We start from the raw sequence: 26,183 nt of genomic DNA, 5'->3' as shown, positions 1-26,183 counted from the left end.
AACAATACTTACTAACTATTCCAGTGAAAATGACTTCCAAAGATAAGTCTCAGGGCTGTGGGGAAGTGAGATGAAGAATAACTACAGAGTGGTGCTGTACACTGAAGTGCATAGGTGAAACACGAGACGGTGTAACACTGATATGCTTCCCCACAATTAGCCCTAAGGGGAATTGATAATACATTTTTGTTGGAATTAGTAAGCATGGCTGATAAGGATCTGTGTAGAAACGACAATGGAGTGATTGAAAACACCTGTAATAGGATATTAAACCGGTAAGAAGCTAGTTCAGTTTCAATCTGTGTGTCTTCTACACTGCAGAGCCCAGCCCTTTCTTTTCTGTCGCTGTTCTTTTCAAGCTGGTTCTTGTAACCTTTCAAATCAATATTGAATAGAATCAATGACTTTCACGAACATAATGCTGTAGAATTTATATTTTCTCCATTATAAGCTACTGACTATAAACTACTGTTTTTCCGGCAGGATTTTGACTGCATTATATGAGTCTGCAAGCCACTACTACATTGTTTTAACCTGGCTAAGTCCATGATGCAGACCCCCCCCCCCCCCCCACACACAGTGCTGTTAAGTTACTGTACAATTCATTGTTTAACTGCCACCTTGACCACTGGTAATAGCAATAAGAAATCCCATTACCTTTACGTTATGCCCCTGTGGATGCTTTTTCTTCTTCACAAAAGCTCCCAAATGTAGTTTCTGGCAAGTGACCAGTCTTTGTGCATGCAGTTTGACAAGTTCAGCGGTGTTGAGACACATTTAAAGCAGCCTTTTATTAAAATCTGGTTGTTTCATAAGCTGGTACAGTATAGTTAAGTAAGTAGGCAAGCTTTTGCTAGCACAAGCCTAAAATGGAAATCACATCAATTACTCCCCTTTGAAGTTGTGCTCTGAAGCATTGTAGTCTCAATAATTGCTTTCTAAATTATATTTATTGCCTCGCATACTTCTAGGAAACATTCTGCTGCCTGTTGCTTTGACATGCTGATGAGGTCAGAAGAAGTATACAGCAGTTCTTGGATTGGAGATGAGATGTAAAATTGGTAGAATGATTGTAATTTGTGAGCAATTATATAGCAGGCAGTATACTTGTATTTGCTAAAGATGGATAATTAAAAAAAAAAATGAGATCACATTAAAACTTTTCTTTTAAAAAGTTAGCTGCTGTGGTTTTGTAATGAGGATTTCTCACTCTTTTTATAGATGTTTTGGGGTAGCATTGAATGGATAATCTGTTAATGTACCAATGTGTCCCTGTTATCGGTCTCAAGATATAAACTGTTTTCAGGTGTGGGGAAATGTGTTTCTGTGTTAAAGTATACTGATTACTTGCAGAAGAGAGTTTCCAATCTGCAAATGTAATTACCAGGAATGTAATGCATTTCAGTGGAATTGTGCTCATTATGACACACTGTTGATTTTACTGTAAGTGTAGTTGGGGAAAAGCAAAAATGTCAATTTTTGTTAGATACCTAATCATAAATACTAATACCCATTCACTGCATCTTTATTCATGTCTGGCTATATTTCTGATTCTAGACAGCTTGGCACATGCTTAGTGCTCAAGTCCTGGGGATTTCATCTGATACTCTTCTTGACAGATTTGTAGTTTATTAACATCCAACAGTGATTGATTGATTGATTGATTGATTGATTGGTCTCCTCATTAAATTGAAAGTCACTGGACTGTGGACCTAAGAACCTTTACGTGTCATAAGTATATCATCAAAATTAACATGTATTGCATGCCACACTGGAAAATTTAATACTGAAAAAAAAATACTAGAAGCACTATATTTGTCTATCAAATATAGAAGCACTATATTTGTCTGTCGTACCTCACTAGCCAGAGTTTGTCAGATTTAAAGCTGCCAGTGCTAAGTGTTTAAAATAATAACCTTTACATATGTATTTAAAAAGTTAGTTTAAGTACTTGCACCTGTATTAAAGTATAATGTACAGGATGTCCAATTCTGCCCAAAGTGAAAATCACTAGACCAAAAGGAATCTCAACAAACGAAACATCTGGTTATGTTCTAATGTTTCTTGATTACTGAAATGGTTCATTTAGGACCAGTACCAGTTCATTGTACCACTTGCTTCCTGGGAGTTTGTGACTCCTATAAATCAGAGTTGAAAGATAAACAGTTTTCAGTGAGGATGCTGCTTGGCTTTTAATTTAGTATGTGACCCATGAAATAAAGACTCAAACTGAAGTCTATGGATATAATGATTATTTCTGGTAAACATTTTGGGACATGGACAGGATGTCTTCATTCTATCAGTGTTCAGATAGTAAAAGGTTAGAGGTGAAATGATTCCAGCCCTGCAGTTCAGTAAATCATTAAAAATCAGTCTTCAGCTTGAACCTCCTACACAGTGAGGAATGCAAGCTGTTTGTGGGCATGTAGCCATTGAAGGACAGTTCTCTGGCCCATAGCTCAACCCTGCCTACCTAATCTGTACACTTGTGATTACAACATTGCTCAGTCTCTCCCACGGAATACGGAAAATTAGATTTGCAGGATTGCACCATCTTTTACTTTTATTTTTCGTAAATAAATGATTAATTTAAGTTACTTGGAAATCCTTAACCTGTACATGTCAGTGTCTTGTTTCCGACACTCACTTCAACATTATTGCAACCCCAACCCTTTCTTTGGTATTATTGCGGTGCTGTGCCTCATAATATGCCCAGCTCTTCTCCCAGATGCAGCATGCAATGTGCCGGCTGGCAGAGTGAGCCCCAGTTTAACTCATGTCAGAGACACTGCTGATTGGAAACCAGCCGTGCACAGCAGCCAGCCGCACTGAGTCCTGCTGGGGATACCTGAGCCAGAGGCACAGGTGGAAGTGTCCTTTGTTAATGGGCAATTTGGCAAACAGGTTGATATGCAGATCCACAGCAGCCTGAGCATCATAGTGTGCAACCAGTTGATGCCATCTGTCTCACTTTGAGGTAAATCCTTATCGGGTAGAGTAGGTGAAACCTACTTGTTTGACACAAAGTACCATTTAATATATTGCATCATTCTTGCATGCTAGTGGAAGGTACAGTAAGGAACGAATGTTACATTTCTCACTGAAGTTCCACAAAATCTCTCTTATATATCTGACAAGATATCCAAAAGATGTTATCTAGATTTAGGGTTTAAAACATTAACAGCTAAAATACTTAAACTAAACACATTATTGTTACAATAGAATATACATTAGGAGAGACTGAAATTCCTTTTACCAAGACTCACATAACTTTAACATTTACCTGGCTGTTCCATTTCCATCCCTATGTATAGCATGGTGTTAATCTCACGTTGCTTTTTGTCAGAACTCTTGAATCTTTTATATTTGTTTTAATGACCCCAAATGTGTTTGGTGCCCAATAGCACAACAAGGCTTCACTGCCCACTGGACTAATGGGACCAACCCTTGTTAGACGTGTACAGCTTTTTACCTTGTGTTAATAGTGTTGAAAGTGGTTCCTTGTCCTAGAAGGACAACTTCTAACATAGTTAAAGGGTAGCAGTGTATTAAAACCAACATCAAAGCCTTAGGTAAGGTAACTAAAGGCTGTGTTAACTGGAGTCTATGAAATTGAGCTGTAAAATCCCTAATTCAGTTGGTAGTTAACTAGACGAGTGCCTAACACAGCAAATCCGTTCAAAGTGCACTTGACAATTATGCTCATAGGTCTTTCAAAAGACAATGGATGGGTTTTAGGGTGTTTATGGGGGAGGGGTGTGTTATACATAATAAGAAATAGTATGTGAATGTGTTAAGCAATGATATAAACTGCAATAATAAAAATACAAGAAAACTTAAATATATAGTTTTTGGCAGATGAATTACGTATGTTCTTCATTCAGAAAGAGCCATGCAAGGTGATAGTAATGTTGCCATGTCTTCAAGAGTTCTTGATGGCTCAGTGAGTTAACCATGTAGAATTTAGGTTAATAGTCAAATGTTACTTTCTGAATAATTGTACAGGATGAACAAGTAACAGTATGACTGATACCACTAGAAAGACCATGAACGTATCTATTAAAAGGTTATTAATGGAGTCTGTAGCTTAATTGGGAGTAAAATTATAGTCAAAGTCGTTGTGAGCTAAATGGGCAGTCAATCAGCAAAATTGTCAAGGGCCTGGAGAATGGATAGTGCTAGGAGTGTCACATATCTTATCTCTGAGAGATCCATAATTCATACGTTGTGCAAAATGCTACTGCCAGGATTTTAACTAAAACAAGAAAGCATGACCGTATTACACCGTTATCGGCAGCCCTACATTGGCTTCCAGTTTGGTTTCGGGCTGATTTGTAAGCTTCTGCTCATAACCTACAAAGCCTTACATGATCTTGCTCCCTCTTACCTGAATGACCTTCTAATTCCATATGTTCCTAGGCGGCCTCTCCGATCCCAGCATGCCGGGCAACATTCCCAACATTTTAAAAACTAGTGTTGGTGGCAGAGCTTTCAGTTACAGGGCCCCTAAATCATGGAACGATTTGCCCATTTCTGTAAGGGAAGCAGCAACGGTTGCAGCTTTTAAAATAAGACTGAAGACACTTTTTTTTATCTTAAAATGATTTGTTTTCTTTTATCATCTATGGTTTTATTGTTTCACGGATCTTGTTTTTATTTATACGTTTTGTCTACTTATTTATACATTTACTCTCCTGCTCATGTATTTATTTACTGTGATTATTGTATTTCCTGCTTGTATTTTCTGTTTTAGCCATGTAAAGCGCTTTGAGGCATTGCTTTTGTGAAAGGCACTATATTAAATGAAGGTTGATTGATTGATTGATTGATTGATTTGATAAGTTGAACATCTTTTTTTTTTCAAGGATCTACGAGTGCTGGGCTGGGGCAAGTGAAAACTCATATGCGTGTATCCATTGTAGAGTAAATGAGTGAGGTGCAGCAGCAGTGTCTGGAATTGCGAATATGGTGCATCAATCAGTGGTAATAATTATGATAAACAATTATGTTCCAATAACATAGAATCAAGAACTGTGTTTTCTACTATTATAGATTGTCAACAGTTAACAATCACAAATTGCATACCAAATACATACCAATATCAAGACTTATTACCATCTGGGTCAACTTAGACAGATGGACATCCTATGATTGACAGCATGGCACTTGCTAGGGTCAGCAGCAGTACGTACGCGCAAAATGGTTCTCGGAAAATGGTTTTGCTACCTCTTCAACAAAACAAAGTGCAACTGGGAAGGTCTAGCACTGCTTTCTTTCATTCAACACGCTAAGTAATAGGGGAGGTGCATGTTGATGGGAGAAGACCTAGTCTTTTGTAGATTTCACTAAGCCTTTTCTGCAGTGTTTCTGTAGCCTCTGGCAATGTCTGACTTCTTTTTGCACTAGAACCCCAGTGAAATAAACGCCAGGCTATGGGGAATTTCTCAGGTGGCACGTTACTAATCTTGATGGAAGGGAGCACGTCTCTATAGAGACTATCAGTGTTTGTAACTAGATCTCTGATAATTGAGCTCCCTGTCTATGGACCTGGTTTAAACACACCTCTGCCTCGTCATGTTTGGTGGTTAGTGAGAGAGAAGCAAATGCCAACTTGAATGCTCTTCAGGTGGAGGTTGTAGTGCCTGCATGAGCAGTGAGCAGTTTGGCTTGTCTGATTTGAAGGATATAGACTCTGGCTTCTGAATGTTGGCAGCTCGTATTTGTCAAGTGTATTAAACATGCAAAACAAATGATCTTGGATTCTTTATAACCTTGGCAACAAAGGAAAGTAAAGCTATTCACACCCAGTTCATGCCCATCCGCCTACAACACATCAACAAACAGTGTCTATCACAATACATATGAACGTCCTGCTGGGCAAGAATACACCCTTTATTTTTTCAAACAATAGTGTATTTATTGGAAATGCCCTCTGAAACCATCTTATCATTCATGAGCCAGGGACCTCCATTCCTGCCAACTCAATCTCCTCAAACCCAATAATCTGATGTTACCAAGATACTGAACCCTGGAGACAGGGCCCAAGCTGGGAAGTCTCTGGTTCCACATATTGGGCGACCATACCAGTAGCAGTTGAAGTGCATTGAAATTAACTAGTCCCATCCAACTTCCTCCCTAAGTATTAAACTGAGGGAACATTTAAGCCACTTTTTCAGGAACTGTGGCTTGAGGCCTGGATAACTAGTACAATGTAAAAAATTGATTTTGAAGCATGCTTTTGAAATGCCCTGCATTACAATCGGAGATCTCAGCCTCTAATCACTCCTGATTAAACCAAGTGAAAGAAAAGCTTATAATAACCAAGCTTGTTTTGCACGGACTGAAAGGACTGCAAAGTCTGACACATTCTCCTGACCAGTTTTAGAAAATTACACAAAGCACTGAAACATGCATACGTTTGTCTTTGTGAATTGCTGTGCATGTTTTTAATCAAGAGTGTTCATGTTGCTCACTTCCGGTAAAGGGAAATATGCATTAACTGTCAGTGTGCACATGTGGGTGAGCATGTGTGTATCTGTATACTTACTACCAGGTCTACAGCAGGGGTGTCCAACTCCAGTCCTTGAGGGCCGCAGGGTCTTCTGGTTTTCGTTCTACTGAAGACATTGAGTAAGACTTGTAGTCAAAATGCTTGTCATTTTTGTTTAGTATCTCTAAAAATGCTGTATGTTAAGTTTGAAGGTTTAGAGCAGCGGTGTCAAACTCCAGTCCTCGAGGGCTGTGCCTTCTAGTTTTCATTCCAACTTAAGCTCTCAATTAACATAATTTGATCTTATTATTTGTTCAATTGGACATATTTAATCTTTTTTCGAGGTACACTACGTTTAACAGATTTTGCGGCCTTCCTCAAAGATATACTTTGTTAAAAGTGTAGGAACTACGCTCCTAAAAGCCATCTTCAGTACTGTTTCACGTTTCACATTTTATGATGTTTACGGTTGCTCAATAATGCTGTGCCTTCCTGTTCAAAGTAACAGGAATGTGTTGGAAATGCACCCATTAACTTCCCAGTGATAAGCAGAGCAGAGTAATTGTACAGTAACTTATATACAGTAGGGAATTGATTTTAAGTTACTGCATGTCCTAATGCCTTTGAGTACCAGTATTCAATGACCATTTTCTTCCTTCTGATTAATATTTCCATTTTTAACATTCAGACGGTCTCTCTGGCGCCTAGAATGCAGGCTATTTCATCAAAATAAACATCAGTGTGTTTTTTTTTTTTTAATTCAATTTATTATATGTCTTACCATTACAGAAACCAAAATAAATTCCAACTCTGAATCAGTCTTAAAGCCCAAGCCATTATTTTTTGGCAAATCCCAATGACTTAAAATGTACATATTTACATATTACTGTCTTCCTTCAAGCAGCATAGTATATAGCATTATTCAGACGAGACTAGACCTGACAGTTCAATAGCCCATTTCTGGCAAGGGTATATAACAAGGTCTTCCCCATTTATATTGCCACAGCCTTTTCACTCTTGGCAGATTGGTGCTAAATATATATAGAAAGCAAGGGACATTCGATTATACGCAGCTCGGGGTGGTGGGGGCTATTTATTAAGAAATGGGGGGTAAAGTTGTAGGTTTTGTTTAACAAGCTGAAGGGAAAAACAGGAAAGAAAAATGAAGAACAGCAGCTACAGTTGAAACTCACAATTCTGTTTGGAATTTGTTTTATACATACATACATACATACAGAGCCCGCTCCTTCTCCACCCTTGCTCCGCAGTGGTGGAATGACCTTCCTACAGATGTCAGGACTGCCCAGTCCCTGACCACATTCCGGCGCCTCCTTAAGACTCACCTCTTCAAAGAGCACCTGTAGAACTCCTCTGTTTGTATCCTGGGACACTATCACCGTTCATGCAAATGTGCTTTATTTCGCTCTTATCTGCCCCTATTTTACTGCATTTAATCCTGTACTTCAGAATACAGTAATCTGTCAAGTGTTTAACCAGTAGTACTTTGTATTCAATCTTATCCTGATGTAACTATCACTATTTAATCATATCCTGATGTAACTATCACTATTATCTGCTGTATTATTGAATTGTGGTTTGTCACACTTATACTTTGCTTGAACAAAAGTTATTGTATTTCTTGCTCTTATTGTATTACTTGTATTGTAACACTTGAAATGTATTTGCTTACGATTGTAAGTCACCCTGGATAAGGGCGTCTGCTAAGAAATAAATAATAATAATAATAATAATACATACATACATACATACTCTGTGTGTGTGTGTGTATGATATATATATATATATATATATATATATATATATATATATATATATATAGTACAACAAAAGCAACAAATGACGGGCTAAACTAAAGCACATGTGCCATATGTGAGCAGAAATTATCAACAAAAAAAAAACGTTTTTGAAATAAAATATTAAATTTCAATATTTTGACTACAGCTTGACTGTTTTACAAAATGCAATGTTCTTTATTCTTGCATGCATAATGAATTGGCATCTCAGCCCATTGAATTGACTGGAAAGGCGAGGGCTGGACGGAAACCGATAACCTCGCAGCTCAAACGTCTTCGCATTCAACTGTCTTCTGCTGCTGTCAGTATTATTAACTCATCAATGGTTAGGAGGAGGTCCATCACACCTGGGTTGTAGGAACGCACACATTTGCATGTATTATTGCAAATGCACTCCCAAACATGCAGAATGAGCAGATGGCTGGCTTATTATTTTTGGCATTGTGATAAGTAGTCAACCAATTTGCAGTGCATTGATACCAGATCTCCCTTTCAACTGGAATACTCCTATGTAACAGCTCCCTTGCTGAGCGGGGGGACGTTTCTTTTTCAGGGGTGGGGTTTAAGGATATTGGGGTCAGTTCACCTCCACTGTCAAAAGCCAAAAGTATTTGAAAATCCACTGTGTGCTTCTTCAGGTGATTCTGGCAGGTTTTAGCAGGAAAGTTCAGAGGCCAGCTTTTAAAAGCAGGCTTTGACAGGTGAAAACTGTTCAGATCTCCTTGGTGTGCACTGGCGTGGAATCGGTGGGGAGCATTCTTATTCTTCATCCTGTTAACCAGATCCATTGCAGCTCACTCTCCTTTCACAAAAAAAAACCATAGCCAGGCAGGCAGGTCTCCCTTGTAGACTAGACATGTCAGTTGCTCAGCCTGTAGTGCCGCGGATGTATTGCCAGTTGGAAAGCTAAGAGCCACCAGTGCCAGACAAAAGAAGTGATGTTTCAGACGGGTAAAAACTGCTCGCCCCTCGGGGGCGGAAGGAAGGCAGACATGCATTTGAAGCTCTGATCCGCAGAGTGCTAGAGGGATTCAAAAGGGTCGGTTGCAGAAGATTGAGTACAATAGGTTCAAAACAATACCCTGTCTTTTTTTTTTTTCTTGTCAATACAGGTTTAAATATCCCAGAAACTGGAATTGTAATATAACTCACTGTCTGCTGTTTTCACTTGGAGACTTATAAACTCCATGCTGATTTGATGTTTTCAGTGACTATTCTGGCATTTGGGTATCTGTTGTTTTGGCTAATAGGCGAGATAAGCAGTTCTCTAAAATACATATTATATTTTATTAAAATCACTACTGTTCCAGCTTTTTAGTGTGCCAAGAATCTTTAGCTTCTTCACTTGTTGTTCATGTTAATTCAGGCACGTATCTTTCAGGCATTGGTACTGTTTTGTCTGACCGGTGAAAACGATACAGTTTGCAAATGCTGAACCGTATAACCCCCCCCCCCCCCCCCCCCCCCAAATAAAATGTTTTGTTGAACAAAATAACACCCTATATATTTATTTATTCATTCTTTAACCAGGAAAAGTCCATTGAGACCAAGGCCTCATTTACAAGACTGACCAGAAACTGGCAGCAGTAATTTCACATCCCTAAAAACAACATCCCTGTAAAGGACAATCTCATCATACTCAGTCAGGGATCAGAAACATTTCTTCAATTCATTCTTGGAACCTACTCATTAAAATAAATGTTAAATGAGTCATACAAAAAAACGTTCCTGTTCCGTGAATTGAATGACAAAAGTGTACTTTAAGTGTACCACTGGTACTGTTCATACGTGAAGATTGTATTAAAACATGGCTAGGCAAAGGTCAGCATGCAGCTACTGACACCAAACCCAATCCACAAGCAGATAAAAACACCAAGCATACATGGAAGGTCAGCACATTCGGTCTAGTAACAAAAATGCTATCCGTCTTCCTTAATTCTAAGATCCAGTGCCTTTTTGTTTACAAATGAACCCCTGCTTATTCTTGCACTACCTCATTTTACGCTGGGTAAGGTAGTCCAAGGTTAGCGCTGATCAGGGTGTTCTAAGATCAGTGGAGGAAGCAACAGCAGCTTCTCACATACAGTATTGTCTTTGAAATATCAGCAAACTCAAATTGAAATTTGAAACTGAAGCAAAGAATCTAAAGCGGCCAGTGATAATTAAAAACCGTGGTAAGCCCTTTTTGAACACAGCAAAAATGGGTGTGAAGCAGTCATAAGCCTGTTTCTGGTAGGAATTTCTTTAACATTTTTCACACACACGTGTGTGTTTTTTTCAGTTTTTTTTTTTGTTTTGTTTTTGTTAACTTAATATTTTCTGCACTGATCATATCTATTTTTACAGCTTTTGCAAAGCTCAGACAAAGCTCTCACAATTATTGATCTCCCTGCCCTAGCCTTGTAGTAATTTAAGGAAACCATTTTGAAAACCTCTGATAAATGCTTTTAAGTGGTTTTCCATATCCCCCTCTGGCCTCTTCCACTCCGTTGAGGGGTCAAAGGCTTTTTATGTTTTTTTGAAAACATGTGCGATTCCAAATGATAGAAATCTAAAAATAGGGTGGCTTAGAAAATGACTGATCGGTTTCCTCCCCCATTGGTTTGCAAGCTCTTTCCCAAAGGCACTGTTGGCACCAATTGAGACTGCTGGTCACTAGTCATTTTTTGAATTTCATTAATATGCTGTTTGCATTTGTGTTAACACTCTTTAAAATTCCCAAAGAGTTTCCCCCTGATATGATTTTCAGCATTAGAACAAAGAACAAACATCACAGTAATTAAGCATTTAAGTCTTCGTATCAAACACACTTAGAAGGAGGCTTCAGTACACAGAAAGAAATCAATATTTACAGTGTGGCAAGGCAGAGAATTGGAAGAGGAGAGTGCTTTAGAGTTCACTCTGTGTTCTGTTCACTCTTCAAAATGCAATTCGCCACCACACGATCACTCACATGGGCGAGGTCCCGTACGTTTGTCAGCTCACTATTTATTATTCAGGAGCCCCTTTAGGATTTCTTTTTAAAAGTTCTGCTGATTTGCTTTGTGTTTATAATCAAACATGGGACACAGCAGGGCAAAAAATGTGTCTGTGACATGCACTGCTGGCAACATCTTATATTCAGGTGCTGTCTTCCCCAACAGTTTACAACAAACTTCAGCTGGTACAGCTGAAAACCCTGCAATACAGGAAGGAATATTGACGCACCAATGGAGATGTACATGTACAGGGAAACCTGCTTAATGTCACTCCTGTTAATCTCACAATGCATATTATCACCCCATTGAAATGTCCCAGCCAGAATGTAATGGGAGTCAATGGAAACAAGCTCCTGATAATAATATTACTGAGGTTATTATCACGCAGTGCTTAATATCAATAAAATCTATCGGCCATCTATCAGCCAACTGGTTTTCACCCCACATAATATCATTTCAAACTGCATCTGAAACAAAGATTTAGACATCATCACAAAGACTGAAATAATTGCTTTTCCAGAGAAAGGAGAGAGGGAAAAAACACCTCTTACTGACACATTTTCTTTGCTTTGGGGGGGAAAAATGTATTATCTTGCTGCAATTTCTCACCCAAGACTGATTCATTTACCCTAACCCCTACCTACTTATTAATAATACTGCATTCTATAAACATGCAGTAGTACTGTATAAGGCCTGCAAAAAATACACAGCATTAAAATAGACCCCAGAGTGATTCATACAGATGTCCTCTATTTCAAGTCAGAGCTCAACAGTTACCACTGAAAGTACATTAATGCAGGTTTGTGATTTGTTGGTATGCCAGAAAGTTAGAAAAAAACAAAACAAAGAACACAAATTCAAAACTGTTCATACCACCGTTTGTCTCCCAGGCAGCTTTGCCTGCAGCCTCACTTCAATGTTTATATTTATTTTATTCTCCGGTATCTCCACCTTCCAGCACCCCAGCCCCCGATAAGAAATTAACAGCTAAAACACATTTTCTTGAGGTAAATAAAGCTGAAATATTTGACCTTTTATATTTATGCTGATGGATATATGCAGCCTGATTTTCATTCTAATCCCCAGTGAAGATGACCGAGTAATCCTTTTTGGGCTTTTTGTAACGTCTGTGCCTCGCGGGCTACCTGAGATCGATGTTATGGTGGCTGTATTTTTTATTTAATTTTTCCTTTGCAAAAAAGATTGCAATTTGTATAAAGTGGTTCTCTAGTTATTAAAGGCAGGCCACTTTCCCCTACCAGGCTAATCAAATAATGCACATACTGTACTCGCACATGAGGAAGCTGAAATACCTGAATTAATCTGGCCATTTCCAAGTCCTTGGTGGGTTGTCTGTAGCTGTGGAACACCTTACTTTAGGCTGGCCACAGGAGATCTGGCAGAGATGGTTTCAGTTTACATTGCTTATTAGGATAGAGTGACTAAACATGTACTGTACATATATGTAACAGAACTATTAAGAAATACCTAGGGTCTAGGAAGGCATTCTTACACTATATGGTAAATTACTATATTTATCGAACATTCTTTTACAAAAAAGTAAACAGTATTTAAAAAAAAAAAAGGTCTTTGTTGCAATTTCTGTATTCTTCTGAAACATCTAACGTTTGCAATGTAACAGGAGTTAGAAAGTTATTAGCTTCCACAAGAACATATGGTGTAATTTATCATTCTACACAAAAATGAACCGCCTTAGAGATGTTGACAAGGACAGAACGAAGTTGTGGGAAATAGCTGGTGTGTGTGTATACTGATATTTATTTGTACACCTCTTAATAACAGTGTCCTGTACATGTTTTGGTTCCCATATTATACAGAGGGATTGGATTTGTTTCTCAAAGCCCTACTATTCACACACCCCCCTCTTCCCCACACTGTCCAAGTGCATCCATTACGTATTTTGAGATTTCCCAGAACCTTATTCCCACATTCCTGGATGAATGAATTCCACATGGAACCGCTGTGACGATCTATGAAATCCCACGCGTCTCGGAAGCCCAGGAAACTCATTCATTCTTCTCCAGTACTTACTGACTCCCCAAAGATTTAAGCCTGACACAAGTAGTGATTTAGGTACATTGAAACAAAGGAGGATTTTAAAGTCAGAGTGAAGTAACAAACGCATTGTGTGGTCTTTAAAAAAAAAAAAAAAAAAAATCTATTTTCTTAGTCAGATATGCAAAAAATGGAATATTAAATAAATACAAATTACATGAATCACTGGGAGTGGATAACTGGTAAATGTGTTTGTTATATCGCAATATATTATAATTAATAACGCTCAAGCTAAAGCCAGTGTGGCAGTGTAACAATTCACACTGTTTCCAGAGGCACATTGTAAGGTTCTTCTTTGTCGAATTTCATAAGAGGGCTGAGTTCCAATGAATCAGCTTCTACTGTTCCTTGTAATGTCAGCGATGGCTTTTTGCACATCAGTTTTCCCCATTGGGAAGGACTGCATCAGAGGCCTCTATTAACTATGACAGAGCTGTACAAAATAATGAAAGCAAAGACATGTCTGAAGGAATATGCTGGCTGCTTTGTTGGGCCTTCAATAGTGTTGGTTGTAAGGGTAGATTTATAGATTGTGAACCGTTCAAACAGCTGTTGCATATACAGTAGCTTTGTTGAACATCACAGGAAGTTAGATACGGAACAGCAACTTTGAGACTCAACTGGTTATCAACAAAGATGCATTAAACTATTGTGGAACACCAATAAAAATGTAGTTATGAGTTGGTGGTATAGGGGTAATCAAAGCACCTTTTGCATGTAGGACAAGACTGAACAGCATGGTATGTGTTGTGCTTACATGTGTTAAAAGGTGCTGTTGCTCTGAACAATCAGATGGATATCATTTGAAGTTTTATGTCAATACAGGCTTTTTGTGAAGATAGCAGCACTAGTGGAGTGGCATTATTATTTTGAATATTACGAGTAGATTATATTATTACCCTGTGACAAGTGCAATTTCATAATGTACAGGTAGTGGACACAAAAATGGAAACACCTGGGTAAATGAGGGACACCAAGTATATTGAAAGCAAGGGCTTCCACACAGGTGTGGCTCATGCGTTAATTAAGCAAACAACATTCCAGCATGCTTAGGGTCATGTATAAAAATGCTGGATAGGCCTGGTTGCCTATAATTATGGCTAGCATGGCTGCAAGAGGAGACCTCAGTGACTTTGAAAGAGGGGTGATTGTTGGGGCGAGTTTGGCAGGAGCTTCAGTGACCAAGACAGCTTAACAATTGTAAGTCGCCCTGGATAAGGGCGTCTGCTAAGAAAATAATAATAATAATAATAATAATAATAATAATAATAATAATAATAATAATAACTTGCTGATGTTTCACAAGCAACAGTGTCTAACGTGATGTCGGCATGGAACTCCGTGGGAAAGACATCATCAGCAAAGGGCAACAGTGGGCAACTCCAGGATCGTGCTATCCGTGCATTAATTCGAAGTGCAAGGCAAAACAGGCGAGCAACTGCAGATCAATTTTTTTGTTTTGTTTTTATTTAGCAGTCGCCTTTATCCAAGGCGACTTACAGAGACTAGGGTGTGTGAACTATGCATCAGCTGCAGAGTCACTTACAATTACATCTCACCCGAAAGATGGAGCACAAGGAGGTTAAGTGACTTGCTCAGGGTCACACAATGAGTCACTGGCTGAAGTGGGATTTGAATCGGGGACCTCCTGGTTACAAGCCCTTTTCTTTAACCACTGGACCACACAGCCTCATTATTTTGACTGCAAACAAATGTGCGAGCAGCCAGTTTCATCAAAAACGGTCCGCCAGGAACTCCACAGAGCGGGATACCATAGTGGCCCAATGCCCTATTAAGTGACTTTACATTGGTGTTTCCATTTTTTTGTCCCCTACCTGTATGTGTTATGTATGAAATACAGATCGCTATACAGTACATGTTGTTGAGGAAACCAGAATAAAACCTTCCAATGAGATTGATTGGTTTGTTTAGTCTCAAAACAGGATGCAAATTTAGGTTTGGTGCAAAGTATTTTATTTGTTGTTGTCAAACAGTGCTTTAGACTGTTACTTTCCTTGAGGCTACTTGATGCTAACCATTTAGGTGAGGTGTCTCATTTCATTTCTGATTTACAATAGTTCACAGTTGCTATAGAGATGACAGTTGGAGGGTCACAATGTCACATGGGGTCAGTGTCTGGGCTGTGCTAGGTGGTCAACATTGCCCTCTAATACTTGAGTCCACTATCTAGCAGAGTATAACACTGAAATGCAGAGGCTGGGTGTTTTGGTCTACTGTACAGCTATGGCCAAAAGTTTTGCATCACCCTATAGAATTAACTTATTTTACTTCATAAAGCTGAATGAAACCTGCTGAATAATGTTATGTTAACATATTGAATGACATATCGCTTTGTAGTTTTCCATATACTTAACATAAAACCTGATACAAATTGAAACATGCAACATTTCTAAATCAACCATGACATACTGGACAACTATTATGGCTTCCGATAGACTTTTGCGATATCATTTTTTTAAATTGTCTCAGTCCTAAAATTCTATGTGATGCAAAACTTTTAGTAATCTGGGTAAATGAGTGACACATGGTTGTTTTAATGAAATGTCATTTTCCCTTTCTCCCCCTGCTCTCTACTCTCGTAGATATGCCACTGCATGTCCGGCGCAGCAGTGACCCAGCGCTTCTTGCCTTGTCCACATCATCGTTCAGTGAAACACATTTTACAGCGGAAGAGCCTTCTCGCAAAAACCCTACCCGATGGTCTACGACGGCAGGCTTTTCAAAACCAAATACAGCATCTGGGACTCATAGTCTCGAAAGGAAGGTATGTTTTCATTTCCATGACAGTTACCAATGTTAGTGTACTGAAATACTAATACATGAGCACTTACTGTAGTAGCTGGGAGTTCACCCCTTGCCATTGCCTGCTGCATGTTCTGAGATTTGGGGAGTAAACCTGCAAGAGTAAAGTAATGGTAATAGACACATGATATTCACTCTGACCCTTAACCCCCTCAGTAAGATGTGTGTTCTTATTAAGCATCTCCATGAGGGGGAGCTTTTATGTACTTGTCCATTTTTACCACTGCTGCTGTTTCAACTTCTAATATCTTATTAAGCTAGGTGCCAACTTTTATAATTTTTTATAAAAGACTTTGAGGTATTGGCTTCTTACTGGGTACACAACAGTATTATATCAACTTGTATGCCTGTGATTTTACAAAGCTGCCAAAGCTTTCTATCATTTATGTGTTGGTGACCATGACATTGACCTCGGTCCTAATATGGTTGCAATATTTCTGGTCTGTGGAGGCATAGCAGAGGTGCACTGATGTATTCTATGATTCTCATTTAATTTTCATTCCTGTTTATCTGTTGCATTGTTTCGACCTCTGGCCATATCAATGACGCACCACACACTTTGAGAGTCTGTCTTTACAGTAGATACACAGTTTTTATTATTGTTATTCTTGCCCAAATCTATTACCAGTGTTTTTCAATAAAAATGAACTGCTTGGGAGGTGCCGTTCTCCTTACATTATGCCCCAGGGATGATTTGTTGTATTTCTAGTTTTATGCTATTAAAAATAAACAAAGTAGGAACAAAGACAGCAAACTAGGACTCTGTGTATACAGTACAGTACATGCTTTTCTAAATCAGGGCGTGAGTCTAGAGCTTCTGGACTGGAGATTCAGCCAATGCAACAAGATGAAAAGCTCTTCTTTTTTATATTAAAAAAAATGTAATCCTTGCCTGCATTGAAGGTGGGACTGTACAATGTGGGGTTGCTGCTACAGTAAATGGAGTGTATTCATGTTCTTCCCCAGACCAACCTTTGACCCCATGGCCCAGAGGCGTGGTTTCAAGCCACAACACCTGCTGTTTGTCTGAACGTTAATCATTTTTAGCAAGTGTGACATCTGTGTTATGTGTTCAAAAAATAAACACTGTGCCATCTCTTTCCAGCAGGTTAAACTGTAATCCAAGAAATTCAAAGAGTTGGTCTTTGTAGTAGTATCTCTAACCTTGACATTGCTCCTCTATTAATCCACAGTACTTTGTAAAAAGCCTTTTTGTAGATGGAACATTCCCTTTGTTGTAACTAGCTTCTGAAGTCATCCCCCGAGCCCAAAATGAATCAGAGAGCTCTTTCGTTCAGCCTTCAAGGGAATACAAATGAAAGAGTCCAATTAACTTATCAAAATGGCTGCCCCTAATACTGATGACAAGGCCTCAGTGCTCAGAAACAGCAATATTCCAAATTAAATGGAAAAAAAAGTGCTTATTGTGAAATTGCAACCTTCCACACGATTAGAGTATCGCATAGTATTCTACACTAATCCTATTAAAGAGCACTTTCGTTGTCATTGCTACTGTAATCTCATAAAATACTTTCTGCAAAAAAATAAAAAAATCCTTCATGGTCATTCCACACAAGCTGGACTAACTCTCCACCTGTTTCAGATTCTTTTGCTATAGCATATGTAAGGACCTGGAAGTATTTTAGGAAGACTCCCCCAAATATTAGCTCTCACCTCTTATTATTGATGAAGTGGCAGGTGAATTTGAGCACTGAAAAGGGGCCATGTTGGGGAGGTCAGGTCTTTCAGAGCATTGAAGATATGTCCTTGATGCTCCTAATGCACACACAGGACTGCTTCTTTAGTTTAGTAGTGTGTCAACAGCAGAATACCACGTGGTAATCCTAGACGTTATTATGATGGAGCCAAATGTAGAAAACAAAGTGCAGTGGTGCCAATACAAAATGCTGTATTGTACTTCCAAGTACATTTCATATGTGATATGAAAAGAATCTGAGACACTGAAGTGGGGACCATTGGGCCATTTGATGTGGATAAACCCTCAAAGAATAAAAAACATTTTTTTTATTTTTCGTTTCTGTATCCAAATAGGAGTCTTAACATGTGTACACTGCCATGGTTATACTGGATATCAGAAATGTATTATCTGGAATTTCTTTCAGTAACTGAAGCAAGATTTTAAGACTTGTGTTACTGACATTTTAGAGCAGAAACCATGGTTGTGCTGGCAAGGCGAGAAACATCCTTGTCAAGCATAGTAATTTCCACCTGAATGATTGAACTGAACACAATGATTGTATCCTTAGATACAGTATGAATCATTCAGTACTACCTAATCAAAAGAGTGAACTAAATCTTTGTGCTCCATTGTGTGTAACCTCACAAACACAGAGACATTCTGAAAAGTTTAAATGAGTGTTGTCTCTGTGAAGAATCATTTACTGCAGCTGTTTTACAAGGTCTGTACAGAGAGGTTCATTTGTGATGATCTTTACTATTTAGCATTAGCAGTCCCCTATCACTGAACAGCATTACTATAACACAACTTCTCAGGCAAATGAAATCTGCCATGTAAAATCAAAAGCAGCTTTCTAGTGGCTTGGACACAGAAGCACTTTTAGACCACGTAATGCAATAAATCAACATGGAAACTGAAGGAAAATATATCAATAAACTGGCTTCATTGGTTTATCAAGGCCACTAGTGGCCTAACAAAACTCAGGAATCATGCCTCATAAAAGTGGTTATCTCATCCCAGTAGTACATTTACAACAGAGAAACACAGTATATACTCCTCGTTGTTGTTGTTGTTGTTGTGTGTTTTTTTTTTTTTTTTTTTTTTTTTTTTTTTAGTGTTATTATTTGTAACTCTTTATTGGTCACACGTATGGTGAGAAATGTATGCACTGTTGGGAACCTGGCGCCTCAAGTCAGTAGTATGCTGCTAGAGCCTCTTTTGAAATGTAATTTCCAGAAAAGTAAAACTGGTAGATACTGTAGGAGCATGTAATAGATGTGTTCCTTGTAGGTTACGACAGCCTGTCTGTGGTCTTCCCATCTCTTTGACCTGCGGTATGCTGCACTATCAGAAATAAATACAAACCTGAAGGCGTGTTTTACTTAGTTTTTCTTTTGCTTTTGCCATTCACAGTGCTGTAAATATTACAGTCACCACAGAGTATCTAATAAACCCCTTGACCTGTAGTTTTATAGTCTGGCCTTTCCTCCGCCCTCATTTACATCTGAACTTGGTTATGGTCTGGCCTGCGTTGGAATATCTTATTAATATATGGATTATTTACAATTGGCAGGGCTGTAAATATCCAATTAGTGTTCATAATGGTTACGGAATATAATCCTTGTGGCTTGATGTGAGCGAATATCATTTTACTAAGTGATGAAGCATTTCCACAAGCATCCCCAGTAAAGCTGAGACTGTGTGCATGTGTAACCTCAGTGTTTTGTTTTATAAATTTGATTGAAGTGTGATGATTTTAAATCTGGTAGGTGTGGTTGCCTAATTAGTTTTAATATTCAGAATGTGTACCAGCGCTATGTGCAATTGCAACTGAACCATAGTTTAACCATAGCCCTTCATTGTTTAATTACAGTACCTCTGTTTTTGTTTGTCTTCAGATTAAATGTAATGTTTTTTTTCTGCTTTTATGTCTGTCAGTCATCATAATACAACCAGTTAACGTGTAGTTGAAATCAAATTCAAAAGCCTTTTTGTTGGTAGGGTAATGTTGTCCAGATTCCGAGTTTTAAAGCATACTGCATGCCTTCAATACTAAAACCTGTGATAGACATGGCAACTTTTCTGGCACATTGTTCTGCTGTTTTCCTCATGTAAAGCGATCAAGCAATATCACGCCAATCATGATTTGACAAACTTTATAAACAATTCTTGAAAATGTAGCATTCAGCAAGTTGCTGCAATAAGTTGTTAAGACTTAAGTGGATGGTTTCACAGACCTTGATTTAGCTCTTGGATCTTGGACTACTTTTAGGCTAGTCAGATTCTATGAAAAACAGCCGTAGGAATCTTAACACTTATAATGTATGCCCTATGTTGTCTTAAGGACGAGAGCAGGAATGTATTAGTTAATTTTGTAAACTGTTGTATTATGTATGTTGTATTTTGTCTTGCTTCCTCTGCGTGTAGAGAGACGGTATGGGGGCATATCGAAGTCTGCCGAGAGATTCTGGAAACTGGTCCAACCAGTTTCAGAGGGAGAATGCCCGCACTTCGTTAAGTGCCAATCATCCAATGGTGGACAAGTGGCTGGAGAGGCAAGAACAAGTAAGTGATTCAAAGCGTGGCTATTTCCTATCCGTGCTCGTGCAATCGTACACGAAATTACAGTCAGTACTACAGTTCCACAAAAGGCATTTTAAAATAAAACTCAATCTGGTAGTTTGTTCAGCTCTGGTTAGACACGCGGTTGTATGGCCAGTATTTTTAACCCTTTCAGTCCTGAATTTTTTGTTGAGCTGAAGGATATACTCCTTTATTGCGTGTACATGAGAAAATGACAAAATATATATACAGTTGTAGTCAAAAGTTTACATACTCCAGTGGAATTGTATAGTTTCTAGAATTTTTGGAAACACCTTTTGTAGCAAAAGTTTTGCTTTTGTGGATGAGGAAAATGTTACAAGAAATAGATGTCTACAATTATTTATTTCAGCAATTTATTTGCAAAACTCCAAAGATGCTAATTCAAAAGTATTCATACCCATTGATGCTATGATATTATTGTCTACAAGGTACTAGACATTTCAATATGATAATGCAGTGAAAAGTGAATTCTAGAAAAGTCTAGAAAATGCTGGATTGTAGGTGAACATTCTTAGAGAGTATAAAAGGGTTAGGCATAGGATGATTTCTGTCATTACCAATAAGCCATTATGGGGGAAAAAGTAAGGAGCTATCTGAAGACCTTAGGCAGAAAATGTATTGTCATAAAGCTGGAGAAGGATACAAGAAGATTTCCAAGCATTTGAGCATCCCAATTTCAACTATTGTTTCTACTGTCAAGAAGTACAAGACTGTCACAATGCTCCCTGTAAGAAAGAAGGTTCTTTCACCAAGAACAAGTAGAAGAATTGTGAGGAAGGTTAATAACAATCTGAGATTGACTGCCAAAGATATTCAAAGTCAGTTGACTGCAATTGGGACTGGGGTTTCCATTTCAACCGTAGGTCGAGTATTGCATGGTCGTCTCAATGGTCGCAGGCCAAGGAAAAAAACACTTAGGAAAACGTCACAAGGACAATCGCTTAAAATTTGCAAAATGGCATTTGAATGGTGGATGTGAGTTCTGGTCAAAGGTTTTGTGGAGTGATGAAACAAAAATCGAACTATTTGGTCACACTGATGGTCATTACGTTTGGAAAAAGTGGCGAGGCATTCAAAGAAAAGAACACCATACCTACTGTCAAGCATGGAGCTGGTAATATCATTCTATGGGGCTGTTTTTCCTCTAATGGCACAGGAAATTTAGTTCCAATACATGGTAAAATGGATTCCCTAGCATACCAAAAGATATTGGCCAATCATCTGAAACCCTCCGCTACAAAACTTGGTTTAAAGCGCAACTGGATGTTCCAACACGACAACGATCCAAAGCACACATCAAAATCTACTTCAGAATGGTTAAAGAAGAATAAAATCAAGATTCTGGAATGGCCTAGTCAAAGTCCCGATCTAAATCCAATTTGAGAATCTTTGGTATGCATTGAAGAAGGCTGTGCATGAGAGAAGTCCTCCCAATTTGAATGAACTGGAATAATTTTTGTAGCTTTTGTAAATGGTGCGTGGGTATATGTGCTATGAACCTTTTTGTAGGTATTCAGGCACCCTGTTGTGGGTAAGAACCCAAACCTTGCTTTTGAACCATTTTCTGAAACTATGAGATTTTATTGTTGTCTTTTGACTTTAAACACATTGCTTTGTTTATTGCTTGGTTCAGGCTATCAATGCTGTATCGTTAAAAGCTTTTGTGGTTATGCGTAAGAATGGTGGACTCCTGTGGCAACATAAAAAAAATGGAGTCATCGTCACAGTTAAAACATTTGGCATCAAGATGCTAACATGCTTTCTTTAGCACAAGCCATCGGAAGAGTTCATACAGTCAGGCAGTCTGTCACGACTCCACAAAACTGAAAGAGTAATACATTTTCAGTTGAAGCCATTATCAAACACCAGTTGACCTGAGCCATGCTGTCAAATGGAAGGAGACTTGATGAGTCTGGCGTGGAGAACAGTTTCATGTTCAGGGTTTGTGGTTTTTATTGTGAGGCTCTTTCCACCTCATAGATTTAGATGAGTCCAGCAGTGATTTGCCTGGCAGAGGTGTTTTCTGTAAAGACTTGAAAGGAATGACAAGGAAATTCAGACAGGTGTTGATGTGCCTGCTGAGTTCACACTACATTAGCTCAGCAGCAGCTCATGAATTCCAGCAGAAATGAGTCCTGACACAGCCACAGTCTGACACAGGATTTCTGTTAAGCGCGTATATTCCTCAACCTGCTGTTCAGATATGATGTTGGATAGATTAAATGTTCCAGTTTTGGCAATTTAGCTGCACTTGCACAAGCCTAGTGTTTTATTTTGTGAGCGTTATAGTTCTGCTCCAATAATTCTGTACCATTTAAAAATATATATATATATTGCTGTCAGAAGCACAGCCTGTCAATAGTTCATGCAGTAATTATAAGATGTGTTCTATTGAAAACACTGAAGCCTAAAGTTCTCTGATTATCCCAAAAGTTTGTAGGACATAGGAAATTACCCACAGTTCTTCATCAACATGCCTAAACTCCATGAATGTAAAGGTAACCTCCTTTTTCACTGTTCTGACACCTGATTGGCTAACCTAATACACTCTATATAGTGTGTTGTAAAACACTTGGTAGGTTTTGATGAAATTATGCCTGTGTTTGTGGATGGTCTACCTTTTCATGGTAGTAACCCCTGTGCTGTGATCTTTTACGCCCTTGATAGTCTCTAATACATAAAAAGAGAATAAAAATCTGTATGCTTTGATATCGTGTAGCTGAAATGTTTATTCATTCTACATTGAGTCTTAACACTGGACATCATATATACTATACTGTAGGCATACTGCAGATTTCAAATGCAAAGATACACACGCTACAGATTTTAATTATGGCCTTCAGCTATTTTGAAAATGTTATTCTGTTATTGTATGTGTCGTTTTAATTGGATCTGGTTTGGTTCCCTGTGTTGTGCAATATTTAATTTGATTTCAAGCCATGTTGAGAAGTCGCACCTCATCATTGTAAGCCCACTTAACAAGCAACATGCCTTTTCTAATGAATTCTGCTTCAATAATTCACACTTGGACCTGTTGATAATTTATCTGAGATTTCCCCATTAACATTTTCCAGTTGATCACTTCCAATTAATTTCTGCCAATAACTGCTTAACTGCAATATTGTATTAATCCTTTTTTTTTATTAAGAATATGTAATGGCTTATAAAATGTAATATTCTTTATACATAACCAGAGGCACAAACTAATTTCATCAGCAGTATTTCCGGACTTCCTATTCCCAGTTTAGATAGGAAAGCCTGGCTGTTAATTCACAAAAAGATAAACCAGGGAAAGGACATAATGGAAGTTTCTGCTTAAAGGTTAAGTAGCTTCAAATACTGTTAAATACATTCCCACTGTTTTGTATAATAAAGCGTTACACTGTGTAGAAGCTACATAGTGAGTTATACCGGTGCATGAAGCAGATTCTCTAGCTTAAGAACATCAGTTTTTGATGGATTCCTCTTTATTTAAATAGTTGCATGGGGGTAATTGTGGCTTTGTGTGCTAAAGAGTAGATTTTAAAAAAAACAAAACCTTTAAATTACAAATATATATATGAATAGAAATATTAAATAAACCAAAAAGTCTTGATTGCATAAGTCTTCACACCCTTTGTCATAGCAAACCCAAATTAGCTCAGGTACAACAAATTGCCTTAACAAGGCACATATTAAGTTAAACAGACCCCACCTGTGTCCAATCACAGTAGTTCAACTGATTCGAATACTCTTGGATGAAGAATCAAGCTGTTTCTGTTGTATGAAGTGGATTTGAAGCAAATGGCAAAACATGCCGAACAAAGAGCTGCCAAAATAACTCCTGGATAAAGTTATTGAAAGGTACAGATTGGGGGAAGGCTATAAGAAACTTTCAATGTCTTTGAATATCCCTTGGGGCACTGTCAGGTCCATCATTGTAAAGTGGAAACAGTTTGGCACCACCAAGCCACTGCCTCGATCAGGCCGTCCCTCCAAAGTCAGTAGCCGTGGCTTAAGGAAACTGCTGAGGGAGGTCACTGTGAGGCCTAAGATGACTTTAAAAAAACTACAGAGGTCTCTGGCTGAGATTTGTTGAACAGTCAACATTTTCCCCAATTTCAAGAGTACTCCACAAACATGGCCTGTATGGGAGGGTGGCAAGAAGGAAGCCACTGCTGAAAAAAAGCCATATGATGTGCCTCATAGCTTTTGCAAAGAAACACGGAGGGGACACTGCATGCATGTGGGAGAAGGTTTTGTGGTCTGATGAGACCAAAGTGAAACTTTTTGGTCTCAGTGTTAAGCGATATGTGTGGCGTAAACCAAACACGGCACATCACCCTGCTATCACCATCTCTACAGTAAAGCATGGTGGTGGCAGCATTATGTTTTGGGGATGCTTTGCAGCAGTGGGGACAGGGAGGCTTGTGAAGCTCGAGGGGAAGATGGATGGTGCAAAGTACAGGCAGATCCTGGAGGAAAACCTGTTCCAGTCTGCCAGAGACCTGGGACTGGGGAGAAGATTCACCTTTCAGCAGGACAATGATCCTAAGCACAAAGCAAAACAACAATGGAGTGGCTCAGCAAGAAGAAAGTGATTGTCCTAGAGTGGCCTAGTCAAAGCCCAGACCTGAATCCTATAGAAAATGTGTGGCAAGACTTGAAGACTGCAGTCCACAGACGATCCCCAGCCAACTTGAAAGAGCTTGAGCTATTCTGCCAAGAAGAATGGGCAAAAACTGCACCATCCCGCTGTGCTAAGTTGGTAGACACTTATCCAAAACGACTCATGGCTGTTATTGCTGCAAAAGGGGCTTGCACCAAGTATTGACTCAAGGGGTGTGAAGACATGCAATCAAGACTTTTTGGTTTTTTATTTTTAATTACTTTTTGAAAATTTCTATAATTGTTCTTCTATGTTGAAAGTGTAGATGATTTTGTGTAGATCAGTGAAGCTGCAGAATGAGAAAAATGTTCAAGGGTGTGAAGACTTTTTCAAGGCACTGTATATAACTCTTACAGCCAATATAAGATGTGTGTTTGATTAACAATATACTGGCTTTTACTGTGGCACTCTTTGCGATGCTCATTATTTCTAAGAAGCAAAACTCCTAATAGTAATTACAATTATAATTCTCTGACAAAAAGTAAGTACAGACTTGTATGTGCACAACTGGGCAATTTTGATTTCCAAATGAATATTCTGAATCTACTATAGCTGATGCACAGAAGTCTTATTGATAGCGCTCGGGGAGGTACTCTGCCTTGCTGGAAGATGGGACCAGGGCTGAACTCCTGAGTTTCATATTCCCGCAGAACTACACTGGAATATGATGAGACTGGCTCAGCTTTGTTTCGTCTGTTGTTGTAAACACAGATTTAATTTCCTCGCACCAGCTGTTTCCCACAATATGAATTCAGAAGACGTAAACCTATTTACTATTGGAGAAACTATTCAAATGACAATAAGTTGTCAGAGAATATTTTATGTATAGGATCAATGACTCTTAAGAGGCATTGAGTCTAAAACAGTTAAGTGATGGCATACAGAAAACAAAATAAGATACTGAGTGTGCACAGGAGCCGTTTATTGACCCACAGACACAACTCGCTTAAGAATCAGTCTTTAAATAAACAGCCTCTGTTAAGGCGGGTTCACTGTCTGCATGATGAATGCTAATGGATTCCTGTGTACAGGACTGGGAGGTGTTATACTG

The 26,183-nt window shown here is 38.6% G+C and overlaps 1 protein-coding gene across 6 annotated transcripts in view; it reads left to right on the top strand.

Moving 5' to 3' along the window:
* LOC117399699 (partitioning defective 3 homolog) overlaps positions 1 to 26,183 on the top strand; it is a 365,908-nt gene that overhangs the window by 136,834 nt on the left and 202,891 nt on the right. For 5 of the 6 annotated variants that reach the window (XM_059023276.1, XM_059023274.1, XM_059023272.1 and 2 more), the window contains exons 4-5: positions 15,962 to 16,143; positions 20,308 to 20,445. In XM_059023276.1, the coding sequence (XP_058879259.1) occupies positions 15,962 to 16,143; positions 20,308 to 20,445 (320 nt within the window). The remainder of the gene's footprint in view (positions 1 to 15,961; positions 16,144 to 20,307; positions 20,446 to 26,183) is intronic. The other variant, XM_059023275.1, reaches the window with a different exon arrangement.

Source organism: Acipenser ruthenus, chromosome 4 (assembly GCF_902713425.1).
Source record: "Acipenser ruthenus chromosome 4, fAciRut3.2 maternal haplotype, whole genome shotgun sequence".
NCBI classification, from domain to species: Eukaryota; Metazoa; Chordata; class Actinopteri; order Acipenseriformes; family Acipenseridae; genus Acipenser; species Acipenser ruthenus.
Note: the sequence above shows the minus strand (reverse complement) of the source record. Positions and strands in the feature narration are given on the sequence as shown.